The 27,049-nt window shown below is 38.5% G+C and overlaps 1 protein-coding gene across 1 annotated transcript; it reads right to left on the bottom strand.

Annotated features, from left to right (window-relative positions):
* Positions 1 to 12,769: 12,769 nt before the first annotated feature.
* Positions 12,770 to 26,036, bottom strand: LOC150077200 (solute carrier organic anion transporter family member 74D-like). The gene is made up of 9 exons (XM_090385813.1): positions 25,439 to 26,036; positions 17,391 to 17,477; positions 16,892 to 17,074; positions 16,640 to 16,804; positions 15,032 to 15,227; positions 14,508 to 14,667; positions 14,173 to 14,324; positions 13,988 to 14,052; positions 12,770 to 13,158 (listed from the first exon to the last, which is right to left on the bottom strand). Exons 1-9 carry the CDS (start codon positions 26,034 to 26,036, stop codon positions 12,770 to 12,772), a joined length of 1,995 nt encoding a protein of 664 aa, XP_090241939.1.
* Between the last annotated feature and the right edge of the window lie 1,013 nt (positions 26,037 to 27,049).

The following is a 27,049-nucleotide window of genomic DNA, read 5'->3' as shown; positions in this document are numbered from 1 at the left end:
GAATGTATGATTTCTGTATGTATGTAATTTTTCCTCTATATTTATATATATTATGTATTTGCTGATATTTTATCCTATGTTACACTCTGATAAGTTTAGTTGGATTTATGTATGCGCCACCTCCTAGATAATTTCTTTACAGGGGTGTTTGTTGAATAAACTGATAATAATAATAATAATAACATCCACAGCAAATACGAGACCTATAATCAGAGGATCGAAGAATACCTTGACATCCACAAGCAGAAATTCTTAGCGCTCAGCAAAAGACTTCGGTGTGACAGAGCGAGAGTGCCCAAAGGAAAAAAGAAAACAAGATATTTCATGAAAACCAGAAATCTTTCTACAGGAAAATCGGACAACAGGAGAAGGAAGGCAATGGACCCCCAACCAGAAGGCACTCGAAGAGTTCTGAAGAAACCTGCGCAGCACGAAAGATAGACATAGAAAAGAAGAAAATCAACGTACAAAGATGACAGAATGATAAATTCGGCAGAAAGATGTAGATCAGTCGATCCGGAAGTCCCACAACTGGCGAGAGCCAGAAATAGATAACATCCACAATTACTGGTATAAGAAGTTCATCTGCATGCACAGGCGCACTGCGGAGAAGTTCACCCAGATATACATCCCGAGACAGTCTCCCAGAGTCAGTGACTAGTGAATGCTAAGGACAAAGACACCACAAACCCGGTAAAATACAGACTAATCACTTGTCTCCCCTCCAGTGTACAAGATCCTGACCAGTTGCATAATTAAGAAGATATCGGACAACTTGGAGAGGCAAAACATCATGGTCGAGCAGCAAAAGGGATGTAAACAGATGAGCAGAGGATGCAAGGAGCAATTGACCATTGACGCTGCAGGTATGGAGCAAGCGTACAAGAAGCACCGCAACCTGTACATTGCCTACATCGACTACCGCAAGGCCATCGACTCTATTGCCCAATAGCCGGTTGATAGAGACACTGCAGATCTACAAAGTCAACCCAACACTAGCACACTTCCCAGAAACAACCATGACAAAATGGAGAACTGTCTTCATGGTCGAGAACATTACAACCAGAGCGATAGCCATCAGAAGAGGACTCTTTCAGGGAGATGCCCTGAGCCCAATATTAACACTAAGCCCAATATTAATTATCACTCTGTCTAGCACTCAGCTCACTGTAAAATATGCTCAATAACAGCAAGTATATATATACCCTGAAAGAAAGCGGGAAGCATCTGTATACCCTCTCTCACCTGATGTACCTAGATGATATCAAACTCTAAGCCGCAAGCGAGAATCAACTCCAACAGCTATTCCGGATCACTGAAGAGTTAAGCACTTACATCAGGTGCAATTTGGCCTTGAGAAAAGCAACACCTATGGATTATAGCAAGGACATCTAGTCGGACAGAACTATTAGCTGAATACCGGTGAAGAGATTGTTGCCATGAGAGAAGCAGAGACATACAAATAGCTGGGCCATCGTCGGTAGCAGAGCTGGTAGAATCGCTGTTCTTCCCATATTGAGTGGAAAAGACCCGAATTCGAGTTCCATCGATGACGAGAGGAATTTTTATGGGCCTTTTTCAAAATGAGGCTGAGTTAGTCAGTCTCAGACGAGCGTAGTAACAGAAAATCGACAACAGAACACAAGTAATTTACAGACAATATAAACGTAGCAATATGGTCTCAGTCGCTAATGCTCCTAAAACCATACTACAACAACAAATATCTGGGGATAATGTGTGCCCACCAGTTAGAATACAAGAAGATCAAAGCAGCCCGATTGAGATATACCATCAGAGACTCAGAAGCCTGCTAAAATCAAAGCTAAATGGTGGGAACATGATAGCCATAAACACTTACTCAGTCCCAGGACTAACGCATTCCTTCGGGATAGTAGTTTGGACCAACCCCGAGCTGGAGGAGATTATAAGATCAACCATGATAATGATGACCAAGGGCCGCCAAAACCACCCGAAGTCAGCTATCGAGAGACTGACCATAGCCTGTAAAGAAGGAGGGAGGGGATTGACCGACTTCATTGAACAAGAGAAGAAAGCGATTAAAGAACCTGCGGGATTACTTCCAGGAAAACAGAGCACCTATCTATTAAGCTATACGAAAGATAGACAAACGGCACACAACACTCAACCTCAACAATCAGACCACATTCACACAGACAGAAGAAAGGAAGGCAAAAATATGGGAGAAGAAGACACTCCATGGCAGACACTACAATGACCTCCATTAATACTATATAGATAAGCTGCCTTCAATGCATGGGTCACGAAAGGAAACCTCTTCCCCGAGAACAAAGGATTCATGCTCACTGTCCAAGATCAGGTAATCAACACCAGGAACTCCATGTGGACATCTGTACATGTGTTTTTGTAAAGGGCGACTCCTGGAACTTCAGTTGAAGTCCGCCTCGTATCTCTGTGAAGAACAGTACCTCTGCAAAAGGGCCTGGTATGTGGGTAATGTAGGTTTGTGTGTATTATTGTGTGTACTGTTGTGTTGTTTTGGCTAATGGCTACACAGATGCATCAATCACTTGGAGAGATGATTCTGGGTACTGGACCACAAAACGAGAAAGTTGACCAGTCCCAATAGAGCTCATACGGTCTCAATTCGAAACTCTGAAACACACATCCGATGTTGCCAAAGGGAACTCTGTACTCCAAGTAACCGGAGTAACAGAGGACAGATGTCGATGATGTCATCAAGCCTCAGAAACAATCCAGCAAATCACCGCAGGATACAAGTGATCACCCAGACGGAGTACACTCGTAGGCATGACCAGACAGCCAAGATAATAATTCAGAAGCCAGCGAGGAACTACCAGTTGCTCAAAGAAAGTTAACCCTATTAACAAGTACGAACTTCAGACCGTACTAGAGACCCCAACCTACCAGCTGTACTGGGATCGCGCTACAATAACGGACAAGATAATACTGCACAACAGACCGGACATACCTCTTGTCAACAAGAAAGAAAAGGCTACCTATCTGATTGACATAGCGGTGCCCAATATTGGCAACTTCCAGAAAATCCACGAGGAAAAGATCAGGAAGTACACTGATCTAAGACAGGAGATCAAAGAGATGTGGCATATGCAACAAGTTACGACCATCCCAATAATCGTATCAACCACAACTATGGTGCCAAAGATCCTACATAACAGCCTAGCAGCAATAGGTCTTCCAGCGTACACCTACAAGGAACTCCAGAAAGTCACAATCCTGAACACCTGTAGGATAGTTAGAGAGTTCCTCGACCAACAGTAACACCAGACATAACAACAACCATCCTGTGAACTTGGTAACAATACCCGTCATGGGATGGAACCCCCACTTAGGGAGAAATAATATAATAATAATAATTAAAAATAAAAATTAGAAAGTTTGAAAAAAAGTACACTGGCAGCACTTAAGTTATTTTGACTAATCATTGAGAAATAAAATTATCTCTGGGGGCCTTTTAGCTCATGTTAATTTATAAGTTCCAACTAAAATGACAAGATTCAACTCTATTATTACGTTCAACTCTGTTAAGCTCTATTATGTTGGAGTTGACCATCCTCCTCCAGAATCTTATGGGATCTTATATATATATATAAAGATCTTATAAGACTTCTAATAAAGAGCGCTTACATAAAATATCGAAGCTAAAACTTGTTTTTTGTTTGTTTTGAAGTCGGGACATTAGGTTAGTTCAATAATAAGGGCACACAACAGAAGACCGACCTTGTTACTAAGTAACTTGGAAAAGTACATTTAAAAACTTTGTGTATAAATGATGGTAGATGATTCTTCATTTTTGACAGTGTTTTGGATATGGCAAGGTACTCCAGCATCATTTGAAATACTGGAGTATGAATTTTCTTCCATTGATTAGAAATCCTATCTCAATCTTAATCCCTCTAAAATTCAATCTTATTTCGGGAAAGGGTTGCATGGTTTTCCTGTTGGAAACTCGGGTTTCTGATCCAGAAGAACTCAGACGCATAGCTTATACTGGAATCTCGTTGCCTTGGTAGTTTCAATTCAACCGAGCCAGCTAAGAAATTGAAATATCTTTGTTACGTATTCTAAGGCAGTATACAATTTGAGTGAATTTAAACGGAAGATTATTGGGTCGTGTGGAATTGGCTGGATGGTCAACGTCACTGATCATCTGTGAGCCAAAGTTGTATCCCTTTAATCGTCCTCCTCCAAATTTTGAATCGTCCATCCGTCCTCCCCTAGGATGGATTTATTCACTTCATATTTGATTTGATTGAGTGAATCAATCCATTTTTGTGAGCGATTCACTATCAGCGATAATCATACTTTTGCTCAACAGAGAAATCTTTTATTGAATAGGAACTTCAGTCTCATCCAAATCTAAACTATTTCTCACCCATTAATATGAAAGACAACACGATTTGAGTCAGTTACCTGGCCAAGTTAATTCAAAGAACTATTAACATGACCTGCATAGTCGGGTGATAATATTACCAGGACTATCATGCTGTGTTGAACTGGTTTCCAATCTATTTCACGGTGTTACAAATTTTGCTGATATCCCAAGACTCACTTAAGACTCTTAGCAGTCTTATTCTCTTAAAAGCCAAGATAGGATCTACGCCGACTGGACCTCCCAGAGGTTTAAGCAACATTGCCCTCTAACTAAATGTTTTCATTGCATACTCTAAGACACACATCCGACCAGTGTCAACCAAAGGACAGCACGGGCAAGCGTTGCGCAGTCACAGAGTATGGCTATACAGCCTGTAAAAGCAGGTAGGCCCAGAAAATATGGATTTCTGCCATAATGAGGACCCTCTGTTGTTGATGAAATTAAAACCAAAATGAAAGATGAAAGCATTGATATTGTAAGATGTAGTTCTTACAAATATAATAGAAAAATGTATTTAGCTAGAATAAATCCAGGAAGGGCAATGGAAAGTGAGAATTAGCATTAATGCCCGAGTATTAAGTTAAAGATAGTAAATATTAATATTGGATATTTAGTTTTAATGTAAATAAGGTTAAAGTTTGAAGAAACACTGGATTTGGGTATGGAAAAGTTATAGACGAATATGCTAAATAGTGGCTAAATGGAAACAAGTAATTTCGAACAACATAAGAGAACTGACAGGGACAGCAGCCAGGAAGGGGTACCATTTGAGAATAGGCATGAAAGGGTTGCTGAGAGCAAGAACAATAGGATGGTGGTGAAATGGGATTATGAAGCGTCTCTTTTGATCTAAGCCACCGTTAGGAAGTAAACAGGAAATTAGTGGTCATCTAGTGTTTGAATAAAAATAAAATATCAGTCAGGGTGACTGATATTTGAGTACGTTGGATATATTTAGCGGAGAAGGTGTGAACACGAAACGGAGTGTTTTGGAGATGACCGGCAAACATGAAAAGGTCATATTGCCGTGTGAAAAAATATAAGAAAACTTCTAGAGAAGGGTTGGTTTGTGTCTAGGGTCCGGCCCGTTCAGAAATGGCCAGTTGTGCAGATAAGTGAGCCAAGAAGAGAAAGAAAGCCTGGTCTGGCATCGGAAGGCAGTAATAGGGTGATCGACATCCTTGGAAACGTAATCGCAAGCTGTACCTCCGAAGTTTTGTCGTGTAAGAGCCTACACTTGTGTCTAGGGTCCGGCCAGTTGAGAAATAGCCATTTTTGCAGATATGTGAGCCAAGAAAAGAAAGAAAGCCCGTCCAAGAAATGGAAAAAAGCCTATCTGCAAAGAAGGAAGCCTGAACGCAAAGAAATTGGAAGTATTGGCCATTTCGGAACGTAAGTTTGTTCCTGTTTTTTTCTCGAATCCTGGACTCAAGGACTCATAAGGAATTGCTCTGTAAGGAATTGAGTGATAGTCCTTTAAAAAAAGAACATTCCTGTTGTATTAGGCAAGTTAGTTACTAAGGTTGAGACAATTTGTTATGAATGTTAATTATTATGAAATAACGCAAGGGGATGGCTAAGAGGATGGCTAAGATGGGGATGGCTAAGATGATAACTAGAGAGTAATTAAGGTAGAATCGGTGATCTATAGCGAATATTATTGAGGTAAGAGGATACCAGTTGAAATACACTTCACGTGTTGAAGGCTAGAAACAAATATACAGAAAGAGTAATAAGAGCTGAAATGAGTTTTACTGATGTAAGTGATAAAAATTGGTAATGGAAGAGAACGATAGAGTAATCATCGAGGATTCATATTTAGTAAGATACAACTGGTTGGTTGTTTATTGGCGGATTAGCTGCTATGGCTATAGTGCTAAGATACAACTGATGCAAAATGATGTTAATAATTTGCAAATTGAAAATAGTTGATGAGAGAGAGAGAGATAGTGTATTGTACTGTAGTATGGTTCAAATATTTGGAAATCGGTATGCATGTATGTTATTATTTGTTTCTTTTATGTAAATGCTGTATATAATGTTCATTAAAGGTTGTAAATGAATGTGTGTCTTTAATGTTCTGTGAATTGCAGTCAGATTTGCGTTTTGTGGGGTGGACTTGTGACTTCAGTAGGGTGGAGGAAGTCAAAACAAAACAAGTAATAACATTTTTCTTTCCCTCCCACAATATACTAACTGTCCGGAAACCCTACGCACATTGTGGTACGGCGCAGAAACGCTCCCAGTTCTACAGGGTCGTGGATGTTTCCACAGGCAACTTCAGCAGCCTTAGTTATCAGGAACCCAACGATCAGAGTCATAAAAGTAAATCAGTTGTGTACGCCGCTGGCTGCATGCGTTGAAATCATAAGTCAGCTGGGTTCACTCTATGTCATTTCCCTCTATTGCCGACAAGTGGAAAACATCACCCCTAGCGCCAATTACCTGCAGTCTCTCTGGCTGTTTTGCGAGAGGCAGGCTGCTGGTTTCTATTGGTTTTAATTACCGTCCTCTCTGTGACATAGATGATCGTAGAGATAGCGACAATGGGCAACAGCTGGAGGACTTTCTAGCCACTACTCCATCACGGTTTTAAACGACCAAACAACCTACCTACCTACTGCAGCTCTCTATAGGAGATTGACATTGATGTCACCCTTTTCATGGGTGTTATTGCCATCAAATTAACAAATCGGCATGTACAGCGAGGAATGGACAACGTGGGACCACCGGGCCATAGCCTTTATTCTGGTGTGTCAGCTGGATATGGTCCCTCAACCTTTTCGAGATATAACAACATTTAACAACAGAAAACCTTTATGGAATCCCTCTGAACTACCGTGACAGGAGTTCCTCCGGATACATTTGACCAAAGCAGACCTCAATAGCCACGCACAAAATTTAACAGAAACCATAATTGCTTCTAGCAAGGTTTCTATGAATAAAAAACAGCTCAGGTTTAACGCTTGAAAATCTCATGCGAAGGATACATAAGAGCAAGAAAGATTTTCAGTGAATCCGTTCAAACTGGCCACTTCATGAAATGAATGCATCCAGAGCGCACCATAAAATTGTCAGAAATTCTTTTACCATGTTGATCACGACGAAAAAGAAGTAATCTTGGCTGGCTCTAGTGGGAACATCCCGAAACGCTGACCCTGGGGGGGGGGGGGAATACGGGATTGTCATTAAGGAGCTGCCAAGAAGTAACATTACTAATACCACTTCAACTACAGATGGAAGTGCCACTTCCTCTTCCACTTCGCATACAAACCAATGGGACATGTGGCAAGCTTAAAGACAAGCAAGCGTAGGTGAATGATTGCGTGTGAAAGGGGATCTTCGCATGGGTGGGGGAAAACGGCCTCACCCCGTGTGTATCTCCACGTATGGCTGACAATCTGGGTGAATTTACCCGCAAAAAAAAAAAAAAAAAGTGCGTGCCGTCTATATGCAGAACGCTGTAATGAGTGAAACTGACTGCGTGAGTGAATGAGAATTCTGAATTAACTGTTCGAATGCGCACTCTTGAATCGTGTTAAAAAATTTTAAAACACGGATGTTAGAAGTTAAGACGTGTAATTGTAGTATAAATGAATTGGTTTTGTGTGTAAACTGTGCGATGACCAAATGGATGCCCAATTGGGATGACCATGTCCTAAATAAACACCCAACTTGGATACACCCCTACAACCTATGCTGACGCCATGCTGATTCCTACACTGGTTGCAGCTGGTCTGACCAGCGTAGGAATTTTAGATCTCTCTGACTTCACTCAGCCTATTGGCGACAGCCTACTCACATAGGACCCCTTGGCCCAATGACTATAAACCCTCCCTAACACTAACACCCCATTGCCCATTCGCTCCCCAACCCTACCAAACTTTTCGCCAGGTGGGCCTACCACCCTAAATGCTTTACGTTGTTCTTATCAGTCCCCTATGGAGAGTGGGTTGCCTCTGAGGGGTTGTCCCTCTATAGCCTATTTTTCGAATTCTTGCTCCTGGCCTTTTTTTGGGGGGTTCTCCCTGATACTCTCAGGCGACTCTAGATTTTTGCCCGGCCTGAGCTCCTCCCTACTCTATCCGGCTCACTTCCCCGTGGTTCTCGACAACTAGGAGTCGGTGGTGTTCCACAAGCCCTTAGATAAAGTGGCCCAATGATCAACAGATCAACACAATCCTACACTATCCTGACACGAACACTCACTAACCCACACCATCTGGCCTTCACAGAGTTTATATTACGTCACAATACCACGACGCGGAGTTGGGGGACTTGAAACACTGTTCACTCTCTTAAGACCCCTGGTGCCCATTCTCATTAGGCAAAACAGCAGATGCATTACATCCTCCCTGAGTTCTTCATTTATTCTTCTATGAGTTCGATTTATTCCTCAGTAATTCAAAAATTATTGCAACACACTGGCTGGAAAGCATGAATCTGCACCATTGATGCCATCTGCAACGTTGTTTACATCTAAGAATTGATGCAGTGGATGAAAGGATTAAAAATCATATTAAAAAGCGTTTCATAATTTCTATTATATTCTAACTCATCAAGGTTAGTTTTCTTTTTAATTCCCAGTTCGATTTTTTCTGCTTTGATCCGAGAACTTTCTTCCAGGAAGAAACAGGCCCCTTGAACAAGTGAGAATTAACTAAAAATATCTCTGTAATTCCAACGTCTTACTGTTGAAGAGACCATAAAATTAATCCGAGCAGTGGGGCATTCAATACACGAAGCGCTACAATTAATTGCACGCGAGAGTTTTGTATTCCAATAACGAGGCAAAGGATAGATAAGGGAAACAGCAGCCAAAACGATCGACACAACCCACGGATATCTGGAACTGCATTCGAATACAAGGTCAATTGTGTAATGATGGTACTTCAGAGAATGAATTACCACACGCAATTCTGGCTGCTGCTAATGATGTACTTCCCAGATATAAACGCATACAAGAAATCAGTTGATGGTATCTGGTGCCTGGGTTCGCTTTACGAGCGCATTTTTAACGAAATGCCTAAAATAAGTGATTTATTCCATCTGTTTCCATCGTAATGATGATAATTACAACATCCGTCTTTTGTTCATCTATTCGTATTTGGCCCAAAATAAAAAAAAAAAAAACAAGTTGCCCAAATATTCACGAAGCATCCACAGTATCTGTAGAAGATTAATGAAAAGTTAGAAATAGCAACTTTAATAAACATTGAAACATACTAAGAAAGTTGTCTTAAGAAGTGCCAAGTAAGTTGATATTTCAGAGCAGCACCCAAAGATGTACGATCTCTGATAACAACTCCTTCCATCAACACCGAATCTTTACCAAAGAGTCCAAGTAATATGTTGCCATGGTGATCGCAATCACCGTGGTAACATATTAATTACTTCGAACCTTGTTTCTGTTCACGTTGTCATGGGGATTGCTTGATTTGCTTGTTCACACGAACAAGACCAAAGAAAAGAAAGAAAATATTCCTTTAATATATTCCCACGTTGATTGCTTCCAGTGACTCACCAACAAGAAAAACCGAAGATTTCATGGATCTCTCTCTACAGAGAAATCCACCTCAGGTTAAGTATTGACCTCTACAGACGGCCCTAAGCTAACTATGATTATTATCACCGAAAGCCTGCTTACAAACGTCAACCCTGAGCTAAACCTCTGGGTCCAGTTTCATACCATAGCATGGCGTCATTCGTCGAGAAACCTTTTTCTTCTTTCGAGGTTGGTGACACTGAAATAACGAATCGAAGTTTAATTTCGCCCGTCACTGGATGATGGCTGACATGCGTCTTTGGTGGCATCTTCATATTTACGAAGAACCGGGGGTGTGGTGATAGCGGTGAACCCCTTTCATGATGAAATCACTTAGTGGCTATCTTGCGCTTGAAGGCGGTGACCACTTGTTGAGAAATAGCAGGAGGTTGGTTGAGCCAGACAGAAAGTCTTAAGTATATAAGTCCCAACTACTTTCTTGTTTATCAGCCGGCATCAGCTTAACACAGGGGGGTAGGAGTTTGCAAGCATTGAAGGCTACATGCACATATGGTAGATGATTACGTCACAGCCATTTCCACACTGCAATTTCTTCCTTATATCTTTAAACGCTATGTCTGTATGATAGCAGGTTCTTAGAATAATTTAAATGATTTAAAATAACCATGGGAACCAAATCGTTCTCTCTCTCTTGACCTGTTCTCACCCATTATGTTTCAGGCCAGGGAGCTTGCAGCTTATTTTTTTAAGCTTTAAGCTTCCAACCTAATTTTGCCCTTTTCTCGCAAAATCTACAATGCTCCAACCACCACAGTTCCCTTAGCAGGAAATTATCTCGAATACAAAAATGTTACTTATTTATAAAATGTGTTTGAACCCTCAATAGGTCAATACCAGCTTTTCAATTCCTTCCTCACCTCCCATCTTTTTTAAAATCCAAAATACTCAGTGTTACAATAACCGTTGCTGTGTGTTAGCTCTGTTGGATGCACGTCTTATGTCTGCGCAAGTGCATATTTCGTCACAAAAACCGCTGGAAGTTAAACAGCAGGTGGAAGAATCCGCACTTTGTTGGAATCTTTATATAAACTGGGTTTTACCTGAAAAATCACTGAAGTTCTCTTCGTTTTTTATCCGGGTTTTGGCCCAATTTCAAATAGGTGAGGAGAAAGAAATGTATTCATCCACTGGATATTACATTTTCATAACACAGTTGTGCTCAGATCATATACAATCTACGTGGTATTCCTTATTGAAACCCTGGCTTTCTTCACGATATTATTCTGTATCTTAATATAATTAACCAATCGATTAAAAACTAGCCTTAGAACAAACAACTTAAAAACTACTCAGAAAAGAACATGGTGCATCTGAGATATGGGACTGTTGCGCCTCGCCTCGTCTGTTTTTGTACTTCACCTAATGAGGCATTTTCCTCATAGGCTCATGATCACTCATTAACTAAAAGAATATTTGATTATTCATTATTTTACTCGATAATTAAAATATTCCTTATTTATTTGTTAAATAAAATATTCCTTAATTAATCGTTAAATACAATATTTCCTATTTATTTGTTAAATGCACTATTTTTTTTTTTATTTTAGTGTATGAAAAACCTAAAAAATAAATGAATTGGAGTTTCTAAATTGGGCGCTTTTTAACAATGGGAAATTTAAAAATAATCAGTCTAAAGATTAGGAACTTTATGGACTTTTATAAAACTTTGCTTTTAATTAGCGCTGTTTTGAAAATGCCAAATACTGATTATTCTAACGTTCACTTTCATCTAAATCCCCAGAGAGTACTGAAAAGAAGGGATTTATTATTAATAAGTATTTCCAAATAGCGTTTTAATTATTCAACTTGTAGCGCCATCTATTTCTCAGTTTGTGAACTTTTAAACAATACGGCCAGGAGGAATTTCATATTCACATAGATACACGTTTTGTGAATTTAAAATATGCTTTTCACACAGACGTGAGAAAATGATATTGGGCCATGTTCGGAATACTGAACTTTTACTGCTACCAAAAGCATCACACGCCTCATTTCATTGCATATAAACAGATAAATGTAAATTTATTTTCAGTATTTAGGTTATTTCTTTGTATTGATAAAAGATGGCAGCACTATATGGGAGGTGCTGCCATCTGTTATCAATGCAAAGAAATAACAAACTGACTTGACCACATCATTTATTTTCCAATATAATCACTAAAAACATTTATACACTTGTCCCATTGCTTTATAAAATTCAGACGACCGCTGCTTAAAAAAGATATCGGTCATTGTCATAACGGGGAACTTAAACCATTTTCAACTTCAATTGTCAGCCATTGAATCCTGAGATAAAGCGGGAGTCCTCCAGTTTCAACCTGGATCCAAACATGCATTAGTGCAATAGAAACAGTCCATTTCATCCCAACAAAGAACGTTTTGCCATCGGTATGGAATGGTAATGGTGAATCTTTTTATGACTATTGAGATGTGGAGTACTGCTATTTAAGGCTGCATACAGCGTGTTAGTTAAAGCGATCATTAATGACTTTGGAAGAGAATTTCTTGCCCATCCTCCCTAAAGCCCTGATCTCGTCACTAGTGACTTCCACTTGCTTTGTCCTCTTAAATAAATAACTTGGTGGCGAATGTTTTTGAAATAACATTAGTGTTGCTAATATTAGCATGCAAAAAGCAGGAAGGTAAAAATTACAATGCCCTCAAAAGGAGAGACACACCTCGGTATGAAGAATGATCATTTATTGAAAATGATTTATACAGTGGTCTTCGCAGCTAATTTTATTTATCATCCACCAACCGGTTTCATCATCTGTCGCTGATGAGACTGATTGGTGGATGATAAATGTCTATAATTTCGTGTTTTTAAGATCCTTTTCTTCTTTATTAGTCTGTATAATAGCTACTTCTTTAATATTTCTTTTGCTCATATCAGTGAGATCTCTGATCATCTTAGATTCGTTTCCTTGAAGTTTCTTGGTTTTATTCTCTTTTTTCTCGTCCGGAATGTTTTCTTCATCATCTTCGTAGAAATTCTTCACTCGATCACTTAAGAAAAACACCACTGAATCAAAGACGATACCAGCGCATGTGAAACCGATTGTGGCCCCGTGCAAGTAGTAACGAAATTTGTCAGCATCATAAAGCCAGCAATGGCCAGTTTCCCCACACTCTTCCTCCCACACGATGCATGCAGCATCCGTTATTCTTCCATATATCAATGGAAATGGAATGAATGCTGAAAAACACAAACAAACGTATTGATAATTGTAATTATAATTGGAAAAAACTTAATTCTAATTGGTAGTGGCGCCGTCTACATGCATAAAAGAGGCATTAAACAAAGAAATAAACAACAAACACTGCAGAACAGCATTGTGAACACACCCTGTTTATTTTTATTGTTATTTCTACTTTTATTATTCTATTTATTTATTGGTGTTTAAATTTTATTACCGTTAAAAAGGAAAAACAAACTTCTATAATTAAATTCCATTTATGTTATGGAAAATTAAAATTATAAATTAATTATATACATCAAATGAGATTAAAATAAATCAGAAACCAACTATTGAAGTCGTAATGCGTACTCTCGTATTGAATTAATAGGAGTTAATTTATTCTGACAAACTAAATGTTTCTGAAGCTATTGGCTACAAAAAAAAAAAAAATAAATAAACCTTATTTCACTTTATCATTTGTTTTATTAGGTTAAACCGCATTAAGTTATTTGCCACTTTCGCAATAACAAGTTAGTTAATGTGCTCAATGCGTGATATTTTAGGCGCATTAGCAAATAGTAATAATTCATGATTTTTAACAAATCAAAGAGCAAGAAACAAGTACATGGCAATAAACATAATATACTGTGCTTCAGTTACAATAAACAGTATATCAACATCGTATATCAGCATCGTTTTGAAACGATCAAAACGATGCTGATCTTCCTTTTCCCTGTAATTTGAAGTGACCTATCCTTCCAGTAGAGACAAGCTAACTATCCATCAAAAGCCACATTGCATTGTGTGTATCGAGTTCAAAATAAGAAAAAAAAAAAGTAAACTTACCGAATAAGGTACAAATGGCATCGTATAATCCTAGGACTAGACCTTTATCCTCACTGTCAACACACCTGAAAATAAGTACTAATTCTTAATGGAGAATACTATGAAATATGGTTTTAACAGCTATGATTTTAAAACGTTTGGAAATCATAAATGCGCATGCGCTAAACGAAATATGGTTTTACTACCTTAGGATAACTAGTGTAGTTCCAGTTTCAAAAGCAGCAAACTCAATTATCAAAGTGATGCAAAGAAAGATCATGTATGGGACAAGCATTCCGCATTCTTGTGGACAGTAACCACTTGTAGCATTTTCCACACACAAACAATCGAGAAATATCTGTAATATTTCGATTAAGAGTAATAATAAAGTGTCTTTAATTCATAAATGGTCTCTTTGTATTAAATTATTAATTAAACAATAATCTCACCTGCCATACTAACAAACACTATCCAATACTAATAAGCTGTTGAAAAACCTAAAATTTAAACATCTCTGTAAAAAATATTTAAATTTGTTTACCGTTTCGTTGTTTGTAGCATTGGGATTTGTGGTGTAGTTACTACATCCGGCATAACATGGAGAAAAATAGGTGGAAACTCCATCTGATCCACAGACAGGGTCAAAAATTGCTGTTGTGCATTCACATCGATGATTGCAGTTGTTTGTTAGATTTAAAAGCCTGAAAAGATGTTTAAATATTCAGAGTTAGTGCTACAAATATTCTGGCAACGATAATATATAAATTCATTCATTATTCATGATCAGAATTTTTTAAAATATTGGCACTTGTGAAAGAATTTTAAATAAACGCTCTAGATTAGAATTACTCTAGTGTTTAAAAAAAGTGTTATTAATTATTTTATTATTTTTCTTATTTTCCAGAAACTTTGGCATTTTTCTTACAATAATTATATTTACAATAAATTATTTTATAATAAACTTGTGATGGAAATAATACAGTAAGTTTAACGAGGAGATTATAAACACAAAGATAAATGAAAATAAAAAAATAAGTTAATATTCAAATAATTAAAAATACTCACCCATTGTCTGAGTAGGTTGTTTGGGGTAAGTTTAATGAAGGACACTCCATGAACATGGACGCCACCAGTCTAACAACAACAAGGATTTGCTGAAGTACGATGTACCCGGTTATATAACGAGGCGATGGTTTGAACTTTGTGATCACCACGCCACCTAGCAGCGTACCTACTACCATAGTTGCCATAGTTGCCGAACCTGAAAAATTAAAATGCATTTTATTTTAATTGTTTTGGACTGTTATGCGACATAATTTTTCAGCTGTTTAACTAAATGAATTCTAACATATTACATTCAATTTTGGATTATTGTAAGTTAGCATTAATACGTAGTAGCAAATGGTTAATTTGAATAAATTTAAGGAAAGTTTATACAAGTCTGGTTTAAAGTCAAATTCTAAATTCTTTTCAAGTTTGGTCCTCTGCTTCTGGAAATTATAACAGTAAAGCCCAAATGGACTTTTTTTATTTTTAATATTAAGGCTTCTTTGGGCACCCTTTGCTTCATATTATGTAGAAACACATTACAATTTCAGGTGAGTAAGTACACCTTTTAAAAGTACTGCTTCTAACAGGAAACTGATTTTAAAACACCGCAACCTACAATCTCAGCTTATTATTTCAACAGGAGTCTCGCAAGAAGGTGTCTTATTCACTTCTCTTTTCGCACCAGCATTGGAACTGTTCCTTTGTGTATTGCAAAGTATCGTAACCTGTGCTTACGGCATAAAGATCTTTGTTTACTCAAATGACCCCTCTCTCCATTCTGAAACGACTCAGCAGGTCAACTCCTAAATCGCGGAATTTGAAAAACATCTTAATGGCCTTGAAATAAATCCCAGAAAATCAGCAAAACTAACGTTTACTAAAAAGGAATAAAAAATTAAGTTGAACGACGGATAGGAGATGCTAAAGTTAACCCTGTCACTTATCACTTTAGCCTTGGGCTCACTTGGGACGAAGGCCTTATCATATATACTTATCACTTTAACCTTGGACTTACTTGGGACTAAGGGCTTACCTTCTTCCACCATTTTAAAAACGCTAAAACAAAATGTATGCGATGAGGGCTATATAAAAAAAAAATATATATATATATATTAGATCCCAACGCTTATTATGTTCATAAATTGCGTGTTTTGTTGGATGAAAAACCAGAATTTCCCGGGAGGGAGGGTAACCTTGCTATCCGATCCTGAACAGGATTCGGAAAGACTTTTTCAACCCGGTGTTTGGGACGACGATAATTATAATCATTGCGCTACTATCGAAGACCGGCCAGGTTTATTAGGCAGAAACTGACACAGATATACTCCTACCCTCATTAATTCCTTTCTTTGCCTTTCAAGTTTAGTCCTCCGCTCCTGGAACTTATGAACCTAATCCACCGTTGAGTAAGCTGACTCATGGGGATACCATTCACTGTTACCAGGACACACGAATCTTGTGGGTGTGGATTAGCTCTTTAAAGATAAATTTGAAAATAAATTGGCGTATTTACCTTATTTATAGTAGTGGTTTAAAAACTGTATTCAGTGCCTTAAAATGTAAAATAAACAGATAATACATTTATAAGGGAAAAAATTGACAAAACCTTGACTGTTTCTTCACCTGAGAGCAGATTTGCTGTTGATGCTGATAAACGATACTGCGTCTCCATGTATTTAGGCAAGAACATGTAATATCCTCCAAGGGCATTGATGTGGAAGATGAGAGCGATACACAGAAACACAATTATCGGGTTTCTTAGTATGTTCTTTGTAGCTTTGGGAATATCTATTGAAAACAAAAAATGCCAGTGAGAGTAAGTGTCAGAAATGAATTTTTAATCCACAGTTTATTTTATCACTGCAAGCAACTTGCCTGAGAATTTTAATTTTGAACTTTGGTCCAGTTCTTTTTCTTCCAGAGAGTTCGATGGTTTCAACTGTTTTGGAAACATAGCCATCGGACCCGTAGCCAGTAGTACTGTGATGGCTAACACAGGATACCCTGTCCACCAAGCTCCTACCCACCGAGGATCTTCTGGTCCATATCCTGGATCATCTAAAAAATCATACGCTGCATTATTCCTTTATAGAAATTATTATATAAATCACCCCTGATATATTCATCTTGTTCCCTTACCAATTTTCATACCTCTTAATAAATGACAATTTCTTAATTTAAATTAAATGGTTTTTAAAAATCCTCTAATTTTGGCTACGATCTTCCAGAGATGCGTTTTCATGTTCCTTTTCAAAGATCCTTGCTTTGTGGGATAAAGTAAAGTGAAATAGTTATAGATAATTTTCGGGAGAGAACAATTCTTAATGAGCAATACATTTTAAGATCACGCTTATTTAGTAACAACTTGACTTACAGAATGGATCTTCATAGTATTTTAGACTCAATGAGGAAAGACAGAAACCAACCACTGGACCAAGCATCCGTAGGCCAAACATTATACCTAGAAAACATTTATGAAAATAAATGAGATAAAAAAAAAATGGCTTTTTATTATTTTGGAAGTTTCATCTACAGAACTAAGTAAACCCCAAAACAAGATATTTTTAAAATTGATTTGTTGAATATTTAAATTATAGGACAAACCTGGAATTCTAAAGAACAAAATATGCTCTGAAATCGCTCATTTTCAGTTGTAATTGGCAGTTGTATCGCCTAACAGTGATGGCCAATACAGGATACGTTGTCCATCATCATCATCATCAGCCATTTTCAATCCACTGCAGGATGAAGGCCTCTCCAGCAACTTTCCAGTTCCTTCTGTTTTGAGCACTGGCCATCCATTTACTACTCAAAAACTCATGAATTTCATCTATCCATCTCCGCCGTTGTCTTCCAGGTTTTCTTCTAGCTCCAATTGGGTACCATTCTGTTATTTTCTTAGTCCATCTGTCATCATGTCTTCGAGCTATGTGTCCTGCCCAAGACCATTTTAGTTCTTTAGTTTTGGTAAGAATGTCCTTTACTTGAGTTTGCTGCCTAATCCATGTGTTTCTCTTCTTATCTAACAGTCTGATTCCCAATATGATTCGTTCCATTCTTCGCTGTGTAGTTCTCAGCTTCTCTTCCATTCTTTTGGTGAGTGCCCAAGTTTCACTTCCGTAAGTTATGGTGGGGAATATATATTGTTATTTTACGTTTCAGACAAACTGGGATATTGCTCTTCAGTATGTGACTATATTTCCTGAATGCTATCCATCCAAAATTTATTCTTCTCTTGACTTCCAGCCATTTATCATTATTACAGCTAATCACTTGTCCCAGATAAGTATATGACTCCACCTTTTCAATTACTGCTCCTTCAATCATTATTTCCCTTTCCGTGGCATACTTGTTCATCATTACTTTTGTTTTAGCCATATTCATCTTTAGTCCAAAATCCTTACTAACTGTGCATAACTGATTAAGATTTTCCTCTAATTCTTTGGGATCGTGGCTTATAACCACAATGTCATCTGCGAATCGTAAATGGTTTAGGTACTCTCCGTTCACATTGACTCCTTTCTGCGACCAGTCTAATCTTCTGAAAGCTTCCTCAAGGGCAGCAGTAAACAGCTTCGAAGATATTGTGTCTCCTTGTCGAACTCCTTTCTCGATTTTAAATTTGCTACTGTCTTTGTCTAGTCTAATAAAGGATGTAGCACTCTCATATATTTTCTTCAAAATCATAATATATGGAGTATCTATGCCTTGTCTTTCCAGTGCCCGGAACATTGCCTTATGCTGTATGGAGTCAAATGCCTTTTCATAATCCACAAATGCCAGGCATAATGGTGTTTTATATTCATTTGCTTTCTCCATTAGCTGTGATATTACGTGAAGGTGATCCATAGTTGAGAATCCTGTCCTAAAGCCAGCTTGCTCTTTCGGTTGATTCTCATCAAGTATTCTTTCTAATCTGTTAGTAATGACCCTTGTGAACAACTTGTAGATATGGGATAACAAGCTAATTGGTCTATAATTTCAAAATTTCTGATTTATCTCCTTTCTTATGCAGCAAAACTATGATTGCATTATTCCACTGCTTAGGCGTCACACCTTTTCTAATGCACTTTGTGAAGGGCCTTGCCAGTTTTTGTGTTATGTCTCTTCCTCCCAATTTTAACAACTCTACAGTAACTTCATCTTCCCCCAGGGCTTTCTGATTCTTCATTTTCTTCAATGCATGTTCTACCTCATCAGGAAGAATATCGGGTATGTCGTATGTGTTGCTACTTTGCAATCCATCTTCCCCACTGCTGGTATCATTCCCTCGCTCCTTGTATAATTCTCTATAGTAGTCTTCTGCTATTTGAATTATGCCTTCTCTGCTGTTTATAAGTACACCATCGCTATTCTTCAGTTTCAGTATCATTTGTCTTTCTGTATTACTGCTCATGGCTGCTGATTTAAATCCTTTGTTTTCCCTTAATGCTTGTTCTACTTTTCTTGTGTTAAATCTTCTTATGTCCTCTCTGAGTCTCTTTCTAATGGCTTTGCATAACTCAGTATACTCAATTTTTTCCTTGTCAGTGTTTTTCTTGCTCTTCATTTGTCGTCTTTGGTTCATCATGACAAGTGTTTCTTGACTAATTTTTTCTTCTTTGGATTTCTGTTTCCCTATAGGTTTCTTGGGCTTTATCACTTTCAGAAAGTTGTAATATTCCTCATCGATATCTTGGTCCTGAGCAGCTCAAGAGTCTGCAGAAGCTCAAACTTGTTCTTAAGTTCCAGTACATACTGCTTTTTCTCCTCCTCTTCTGTTATCTCAAAGACCTTTGTATTATTTACTCGAGTCAGTTTTTTCCTTTCCTTCATCTATATCAAGTGTACATCTTACCATTCTGTGATGACTTCCAACATTTACCTTATTCAGGACGGTAACATCATTCACAATATATCTTCTGTTAGTGAGGATGAAGTCGATTTCATTAGTTGTTAATCCATTTGGACTCTTCCATGTCCACTTTCTGTTCACCCTTTTCTTGAAAAAAGTGTTCATTACTGACAGTCCTTGAGATTCTGCAAATTCCACAAGTCTTTCACCTCTTTTATTTCTTTCACCAATTCCAGAATTTCCTATAGTTCCTCTTTCTGCGCTGTTTTGCCTTTTTCCAACCTTAGCATTGAAGTCCCCCATAATAATAGTGTAGTGGGTTTTCTGCTCATCTAGAAGACTCTCAATTTCAGTGTACATTTCTTCAACCTCTTCATCATGGCTCGATGTTGGTGCATAAATCATTATAATCTTTAGCTTGTACCTCTTAGAAATCTTGAATATTAGTCTTGACACCCTTGGTGATGTACTTTTGAATTCCAAAATGTTGTTTTTAAAATCTTTATGGACCAGAAACCCAACTCCACCTTCACTCCTTTCACTGTTTCCATTGGTGTACAGCAGATTTCCACTTGATAAACTTATAAGTGATTCATTTCTTCTTCTTGTTTCAGCCAAACCGATGATATTCCAATTCCTTGTCCACCAAGCTCCTACCCACAGAGGGTCTTCTGGTCCATATCCTGGATCATCTACTTAGTGGTCTACAAGCTTCTTTATTTATTTGATTCAGGATCAATATATGCTTACTGTCAGCATATGCTGGGATAAGTCAATTTGGATTGAAAATCAAAAATCTAAAACTCCGATCACTCTGTCTTCCAGCTGAGCGATTCATACTTTTATCTCCAATATATATCTTTCTAGAATCGGTAAAGTGATGGAAGTGCTAAGGTTCCATTACTTTTGATATACATATTTTGGTTATATTGGCAAGTTTTTTTGGTATGCTAGATACCTCCATTATTGTCCCTAGTTCTCTACGACACCACCGTAGAGAACTGAGGGCAATAATCTAATTACATAAGGTCTTTTGAAAATTCAAGCTTGATAATCTTCAGTTATTTTTTATTCAAATGGAATTAGTTTATGTACTGCAGTACAATATTTGATTTTTCGCAGGGTTATACAGTCCTAAAAAAAATAACGCGAAAATTATAAGTCGTATTGGAAAGCGGGTGTTCTGATTGTGAAAAGTTGAAGAGAATCTTTGTAAAAACGATTATCCAGATATCCTCGCAACCAAAGGGGCCTGATGTAGTTTGGTATGCTAGGATGGACTCACCTGCTGCCGTAATTTTAAATATAGTAAGGCCAAGACGCATTGGATTCTTGTGAGCTGTAAAGCCGAAACTTGTCGGATGTCATCTCCTACTGCCATTGTTTGGTACATCCAAAGGTACCTTATGCTCATTTCACTTTATGCCTCTGCCATCTGGTCCTCGGCCCCCGACACATACATGGAATCTCGTTTTGAGATTGAATATTAAATTCATCTTTGGGTAAAGAGGGTTACAGGGGAACCCTTCACTATTTCTCATTGAAATCTATCCTTCTTAAAGGTTCCCTCAATCCTCGATGGCCTCCAGTTATTAGGTTTTTTGCGACTCCCATCAAGATGCCGCCAGAATCAAATATCTCTGGCTCATTCTAGACATGAAGCTTACATTCATTTCCTTACCATCTAAACTACCTGGCTACCAAAATTAGAAACTATTCTGTATATGCAGAGGACACTGCGACCTCAAGCAGAGGGATTTGACAACCGTCTACAAAGTTGTTTTCCTACCTACCTTATGTTATGGTGCCAGTGCTTGGTACAACAAGATCGCACTAGTCTGTAATGAACAGAGGGTTGATTCTAAACAGAGAATAATCGTTTTCACCAATATGTGGGCATTCTATAATGTCAGTATGCTTCCAGGTTCTTACTGGCTTTCACTCTGAAGTCCTGAGGCATGGCCTGTTCCAACTTCTAAAGAAAAATAAATATATATATGGTGAAATCTCTGGTTTCTCACTAGAATGTCAAATGATCACAAGAAAGAGCGCAAAGGAATCACGGAGAAGTGTACCAAAAATGGCAGGAGGATTGGCACGAAACCATAAAAGCAGCCGTTACAAAAAAAGGTTATACCAAGTTAGTCATGACAAGTCCAAAGCCTCCTCCCTGGTTTTCTCAAGGCCTCTATGTCACTTTTGTACTACCTAGCCATGGCCCGTTTAACCAGAAGTCAACAAATCTGGGTGTCATGAATAACCCATTGTGTCTGAAGACTGGGACCACATCATGTACCACTGCCCTGCCGATGAAGACCTCAGAATTCGCCTCATCACAAATAACTGATACTTCTAGGAATCAAGAACATCTTTTGTCTAATAGAAGATCACTACTATCACGCCATTACCTCATTTGCAAGAGTTTTTTTGAAAGCAGTACTTCCAAACGACCTTCATGCCTCTGTGTACCCTGATCATCTCCACGTTGGAGGGGCTGTCATCTCAATAACATTAATGGACATACTCGGATCAACACTACTGACACTGTCATCTTTCAGTAGAGGAAAATACAGAACTACTGGCTACCACAGGCCCCTTCTCCCTGTGTTCGTTCCCCCTGGGTATTTGCCCACCCACTTTCCCTTTTGTTTCTTCGCCTAATGTACAAGTGAACATTCTTTCCTATAGTTCAGCTGTTACTTTCCACCCTCTCCTTTCTTCCACCTCCCTTGACTTTTCCCTCTGAACTCTATTCCAATGATTTTTTTATTTTTGTAGGCCCACCCCGGGAAGTTCAGGTGACTCCAGGGTTGGCCTAGCCAGAGTAATGATTCCGTACTCCCTGGTTCGGTTCCCTGTGTCAAGGACGGAAACTATGACTGTGTACCATGGAATCAGCAGATAATTAAGAATGAAAAACCTTTCTAATTGCCCAGCTCATCACTAAAACGACAGAATTATCAGATATCTTCCACCTTGTTGCCTTTCCACGCAATGGGATAAGTTTAAAACTTTTCCGGAACAAATCTCCTCAATGTAAGCAGTTTACGCCAGCTGAGGAGATTGTCGTAGTGGTCTTCTGAGTACCTCTGGTCACGTAGTAGGAGCTTTCATGGTCTTTCTGTGCGTTGCTGGACGGTTGGAGTACCGTTGGTATTGGATGATATAAGCGACTCTTATACCACTAAAAAAATACTCCACGAGGAGGATTCCAAGTTGGATGAATAACTAAGTTGTCAAATTACTTGAGCAGGAAAAGACAGCATGGAAAAGTTACAGAGCAATAAAAAGTACTGAAGGCTATAACTGCTACAAATTGATCTGTAATAGTGACACAGAAAAGGTTAGTCTGGCAAAGGCAGATTATGAGAAATCGCTGGCAAAAAGAGCAAAGAGGGGGGCTAAGGAATTCTTCACATATATAAATGAAAAGAAGAGAAGGACATACCAGATCGGACCCTTATGTAATGGACGTGGGATAGTATTAGATACCCCAGCTGAAGTTGCAGATGAACTCAATGGTTAGTTTGCATCGATATTTACAGAAGAAAAACCCTTTACGTCAATGAGAAATTATGGAAGGGAAGTTGAAAAACTTGTAATTAATGATGTTGAAATTTCACACGTTTATTTTATGAAAAAACTTTCGAGCCTACAGGCCAGTAAGGCTCCTGGAGTTGATGAAATATACCCTATATTCTTAAGGGAGGCGGCAAGTGAGTGCATTGAACCATTGAGGCTAATTATGAGAGCATCACTGGACTCGGGAGTGAGTCCGTTGGATTGGAAAAGTGCCAATGTATCTCCAATACATAAGGGCCGTTCTAAGAGTGAAGTGGGAAATTACCGGGACTGGTTAGTCCGCTTCAGCAGAAGGGAAAATCATGGAGACTATGATCAAGGTTGGAATTCAGGATCATTTAGATAGAAATGGAATTCTGAAGGATACTCAGCATGGTTTTATAAAGGGAAATTCATGTTTAACTAATCCGGGTAACTATTTTGATAGGGTCACTCAAGAGCTGGACTTTGGGAATAATTTCGACATTGTTTATTTGGATTTCAGCAAAGAATTTGACTCAGTCCCACATGAGCGGTTACTTTATAAGCTGGAACAGGTTGGAATCACTGGGAAAATCCTTAGATGGATAGAAGGATGGCTTCAGGGCAGGAGGCAGAGGGTTGTGATAAATGGCTATTCCTCAGATTGGGTTGATGTAAGAAGTGGGGTTTCCCAAGGATCAGTATTGGACCACTGTTGTTTTTAATTTTCATAAATGACATTGATGAAGGGATAGAGGGCGTGATGTCTAAATTTGCAGATGATGTTAAAATTGGTAGAGTAGTTAATGATCTCCACCAAGCAGAGCTTCTTCAGAGTGACCTAGATAGATTTCAGGGATGGTCAGAAAAATGGCAGCTATGCTTTAATCCAGCAAAGTGTAAGGTATTTGCACCTGGGGAACAGTAACCCATAAATAACTTATACACTTGGCGGAGTTGAATTAAAGCCGGTAGTGGAGGAAACGGACTTGGGTGTTACGATACGGTCAGACTAAGTTCTCTGAGCATTGTAGACAAGTTGCAAGGAAGGTCCATGGTGTTCTATCGATGATCTATCGAACTTTTGCAAGTAGGGACAGGGAGGACGTGATAATCCCATTATATAAGGCTATTGTTAGACCACACTTGGAATACTGTGTCCAAGTATGGAGATCGCACCTAAAGAAAGACATTGAGCTTCTTGAAAGGGTCCTAAGACGGGTAACTCGCTTGGTGAGATCGGCAAAAGGGTGTCCATATGAGGAATGACTTCGAATATGTGGGTTGCAGAGCTTGGAAACTAGGCACCTTCGAGGAGACTTGATTGAGGTGTTTAAGGCTCTGAGAGGCATCAGTAAAATGAATGAGGACGAAATTTTCAAGATTATAAATGATTCTAGAACTAGGGACCATAATTTCAAGTTAAGGGGGGAGTTGTTTAGACTGGATTGCAGGAAGTTTTATTTTAGCCAGCGAGTTATAAATTATTGGAATAAATTGCCTACACGGGTGGTAGAGGCTGACAGTCTGGGGAAATTCAAAGGTCAACTGGATAATTACCTACGGGAGGAGGAAAACCTATGGGTTGTCTAATTCTGTCTTATTATTATTATTTTATTTTATTTTATTTATTATTATTATTATTATTATTATTATTTATTTTTTTTTTTGGATGGCGCAGCATAAGCCATAGGCTTCTTTGCACCATGTGGCCACTGCTGATACTAATACTTTGAATGATAAAATCAGTTGCACGAATCCACAAGCCAGCTACGTTATATACGACAGCAACATCCCTCTCCAAATTAATTAACTTGGCTCTATGCACCATAATAAGAACAACTAACCGTTGTCCTTCACGCGCTTTCCTTATATACCAATCTGAGTCACGGAACGCTCCATTTGATTATGAAAACAGGAGTGTCTCGATACTTTTTGGAGGATAGTGTACAATAACGTAAATACATTTATAGTCGTTTAAATAAATTAGTGAAATCGGATTAATGAACCACAGCATATTATCGAAAGAAATTATTACTACTTACTCAAATACAACGGCGAGCTTTGCTTTTTGATATTGTCATCCAAGTAAGGGAATCCAACTATATAAATAGCCACACTTCCAAAGCCATTCAGAAAAAGGGCAATGAAATAAATGCAAGCTACTGCAATGGTGGGAGAAACTTCATCATGGTCACACGAATCTTGTTCCCGAAAGGCATTACACGTTTGGTACTCGCTTTTTGATGCGTTCTGGAAATTCGTTGGGTCTTGTGGTACATTGTAATACGCTCCATAGACCAAGTACGGGATTACAGAGAGGAAGGAGCTGAACACTTGGATGAACATTCCAATAGCTATGAGATGTGGTCTGTGGGCCTGCCTGCTGTAGTACCCGATTATTAGGCTTCCGAATAGTGGTCCCAAATTGTGGGCCGTTGTTAATGCCCCACTTGTCATGCTGTCAAATCCAAATCGCTTCTCCAAGGTAGTGAGGACACCAACATAATAGGTATCGTAAGCACCTTGAAACGTACTTAGGATGCAAATCACGATTAAATAAGCTATCGGATTAGCAAATCTCTGCAGCCAAGGGGGTGTAAACTTTCCGATTCCACAGAGGTAGTCTTTGTTAGTATCCATGATCTTTTATCTTGACTGGAAGGAAATAAAAAGAAACATTTTTCATTAAGTAAAGAAGTTAAGTTATTGAATGACATGCAATAATTTTTGAATTAACATCCAATTTCACATAACGAACTTCTGCAAAATTGAAATCAAAACGTTCTCAGTACGAAAATAAATGAATGTCTCTTTTATGTGCTTTAAAAAATCAAATAAGGTGTTTTTCTCAGTGATTTTGCATATTCCTGGTCTTATGCCCTTTTTTGAAGGGGACAAAGAACCTCCTTGTTGCAACAGTGTTCTAGTATAGATGCAATTTCTCTTTGGCTTCATATTCCTTTTTTCCAAGACGAGCATATATTTGTGAGTCCCCCTTCTGTTGGTTCGTCGCCGTCTACCTCCACGCATCTACTACACACTTCTTCATACACATTTCCGGATACGTCCTGTTTCGAATCCCTCAGAAACTTCGGACACATCAACTGTGAGGATGGACATAAAACAAATCTTGACTGTTCGGGTTTAACTAGAGTCCATGCACTGGACAGGAGGTGAATTGCATCAAGCTGTGTAATAGCCATTGCAAGTTTTGGTGCACGATCGAATCTTCCACCGTCAACCTGGGACATAATCTTTATCATCATACTACTGCAGTAATAATGTTTTATATTTTGAATAATTCCTTGATCTAATGATTGAATGGAACCGGTCGTGTTTGAGAGAAGAAAAACAATTTCCACGGCTTGGTCCTTAACATCAGTATTTTTGGATGCACAATTATCTAGCAGCAGATTTCTAATAGCTGTATCTTTGTTGAATTGTATGAACAACTCTTTAAACGCAGAAGAGGTCATTCAAGCGCTGCAGTTGGATGGGTATTTCATTGGTACTGACTGGATTGGCTGATTTACTGATATCCGTTCCTGTTGCATTCAACGAGGGTTGTTATTCTTTCTTTGCATACTTTGGCTCCAGAAAGTTCTTCATTTGCGAACACGAGACACGGTCCTGGAGGGCACAGTAACAGACCA

Source organism: Mastigoproctus giganteus, chromosome 12 (genome assembly GCF_048544385.1).
Source record: "Mastigoproctus giganteus isolate SK-2022 chromosome 12, ASM4854438v1, whole genome shotgun sequence".
NCBI classification, from domain to species: domain Eukaryota; kingdom Metazoa; phylum Arthropoda; class Arachnida; order Uropygi; family Thelyphonidae; genus Mastigoproctus; species Mastigoproctus giganteus.
The sequence above is the reverse complement of the archived record's forward strand: the minus strand, read 5'-3'. Positions and strand labels throughout refer to the sequence as shown.

Coding starts and splice junctions, on each gene's coding strand:
- LOC150077200 (XM_090385813.1), bottom strand. CDS start 26,036: ATGGATACTAACAAAGACTACCTCTGTGGAATCGGAAAGTTTACACCC. Junction 14,668..15,031: donor ACAACCTACTCAGACAATGG/GTGAGTATTTTT, acceptor ACATCTTTTCAG/GCTTTTAAATCTAACAAACA. Junction 13,159..13,987: donor TGCCATTTGTACCTTATTCG/GTAAGTTTACTT, acceptor TGTGTTTTTCAG/CATTCATTCCATTTCCATTG.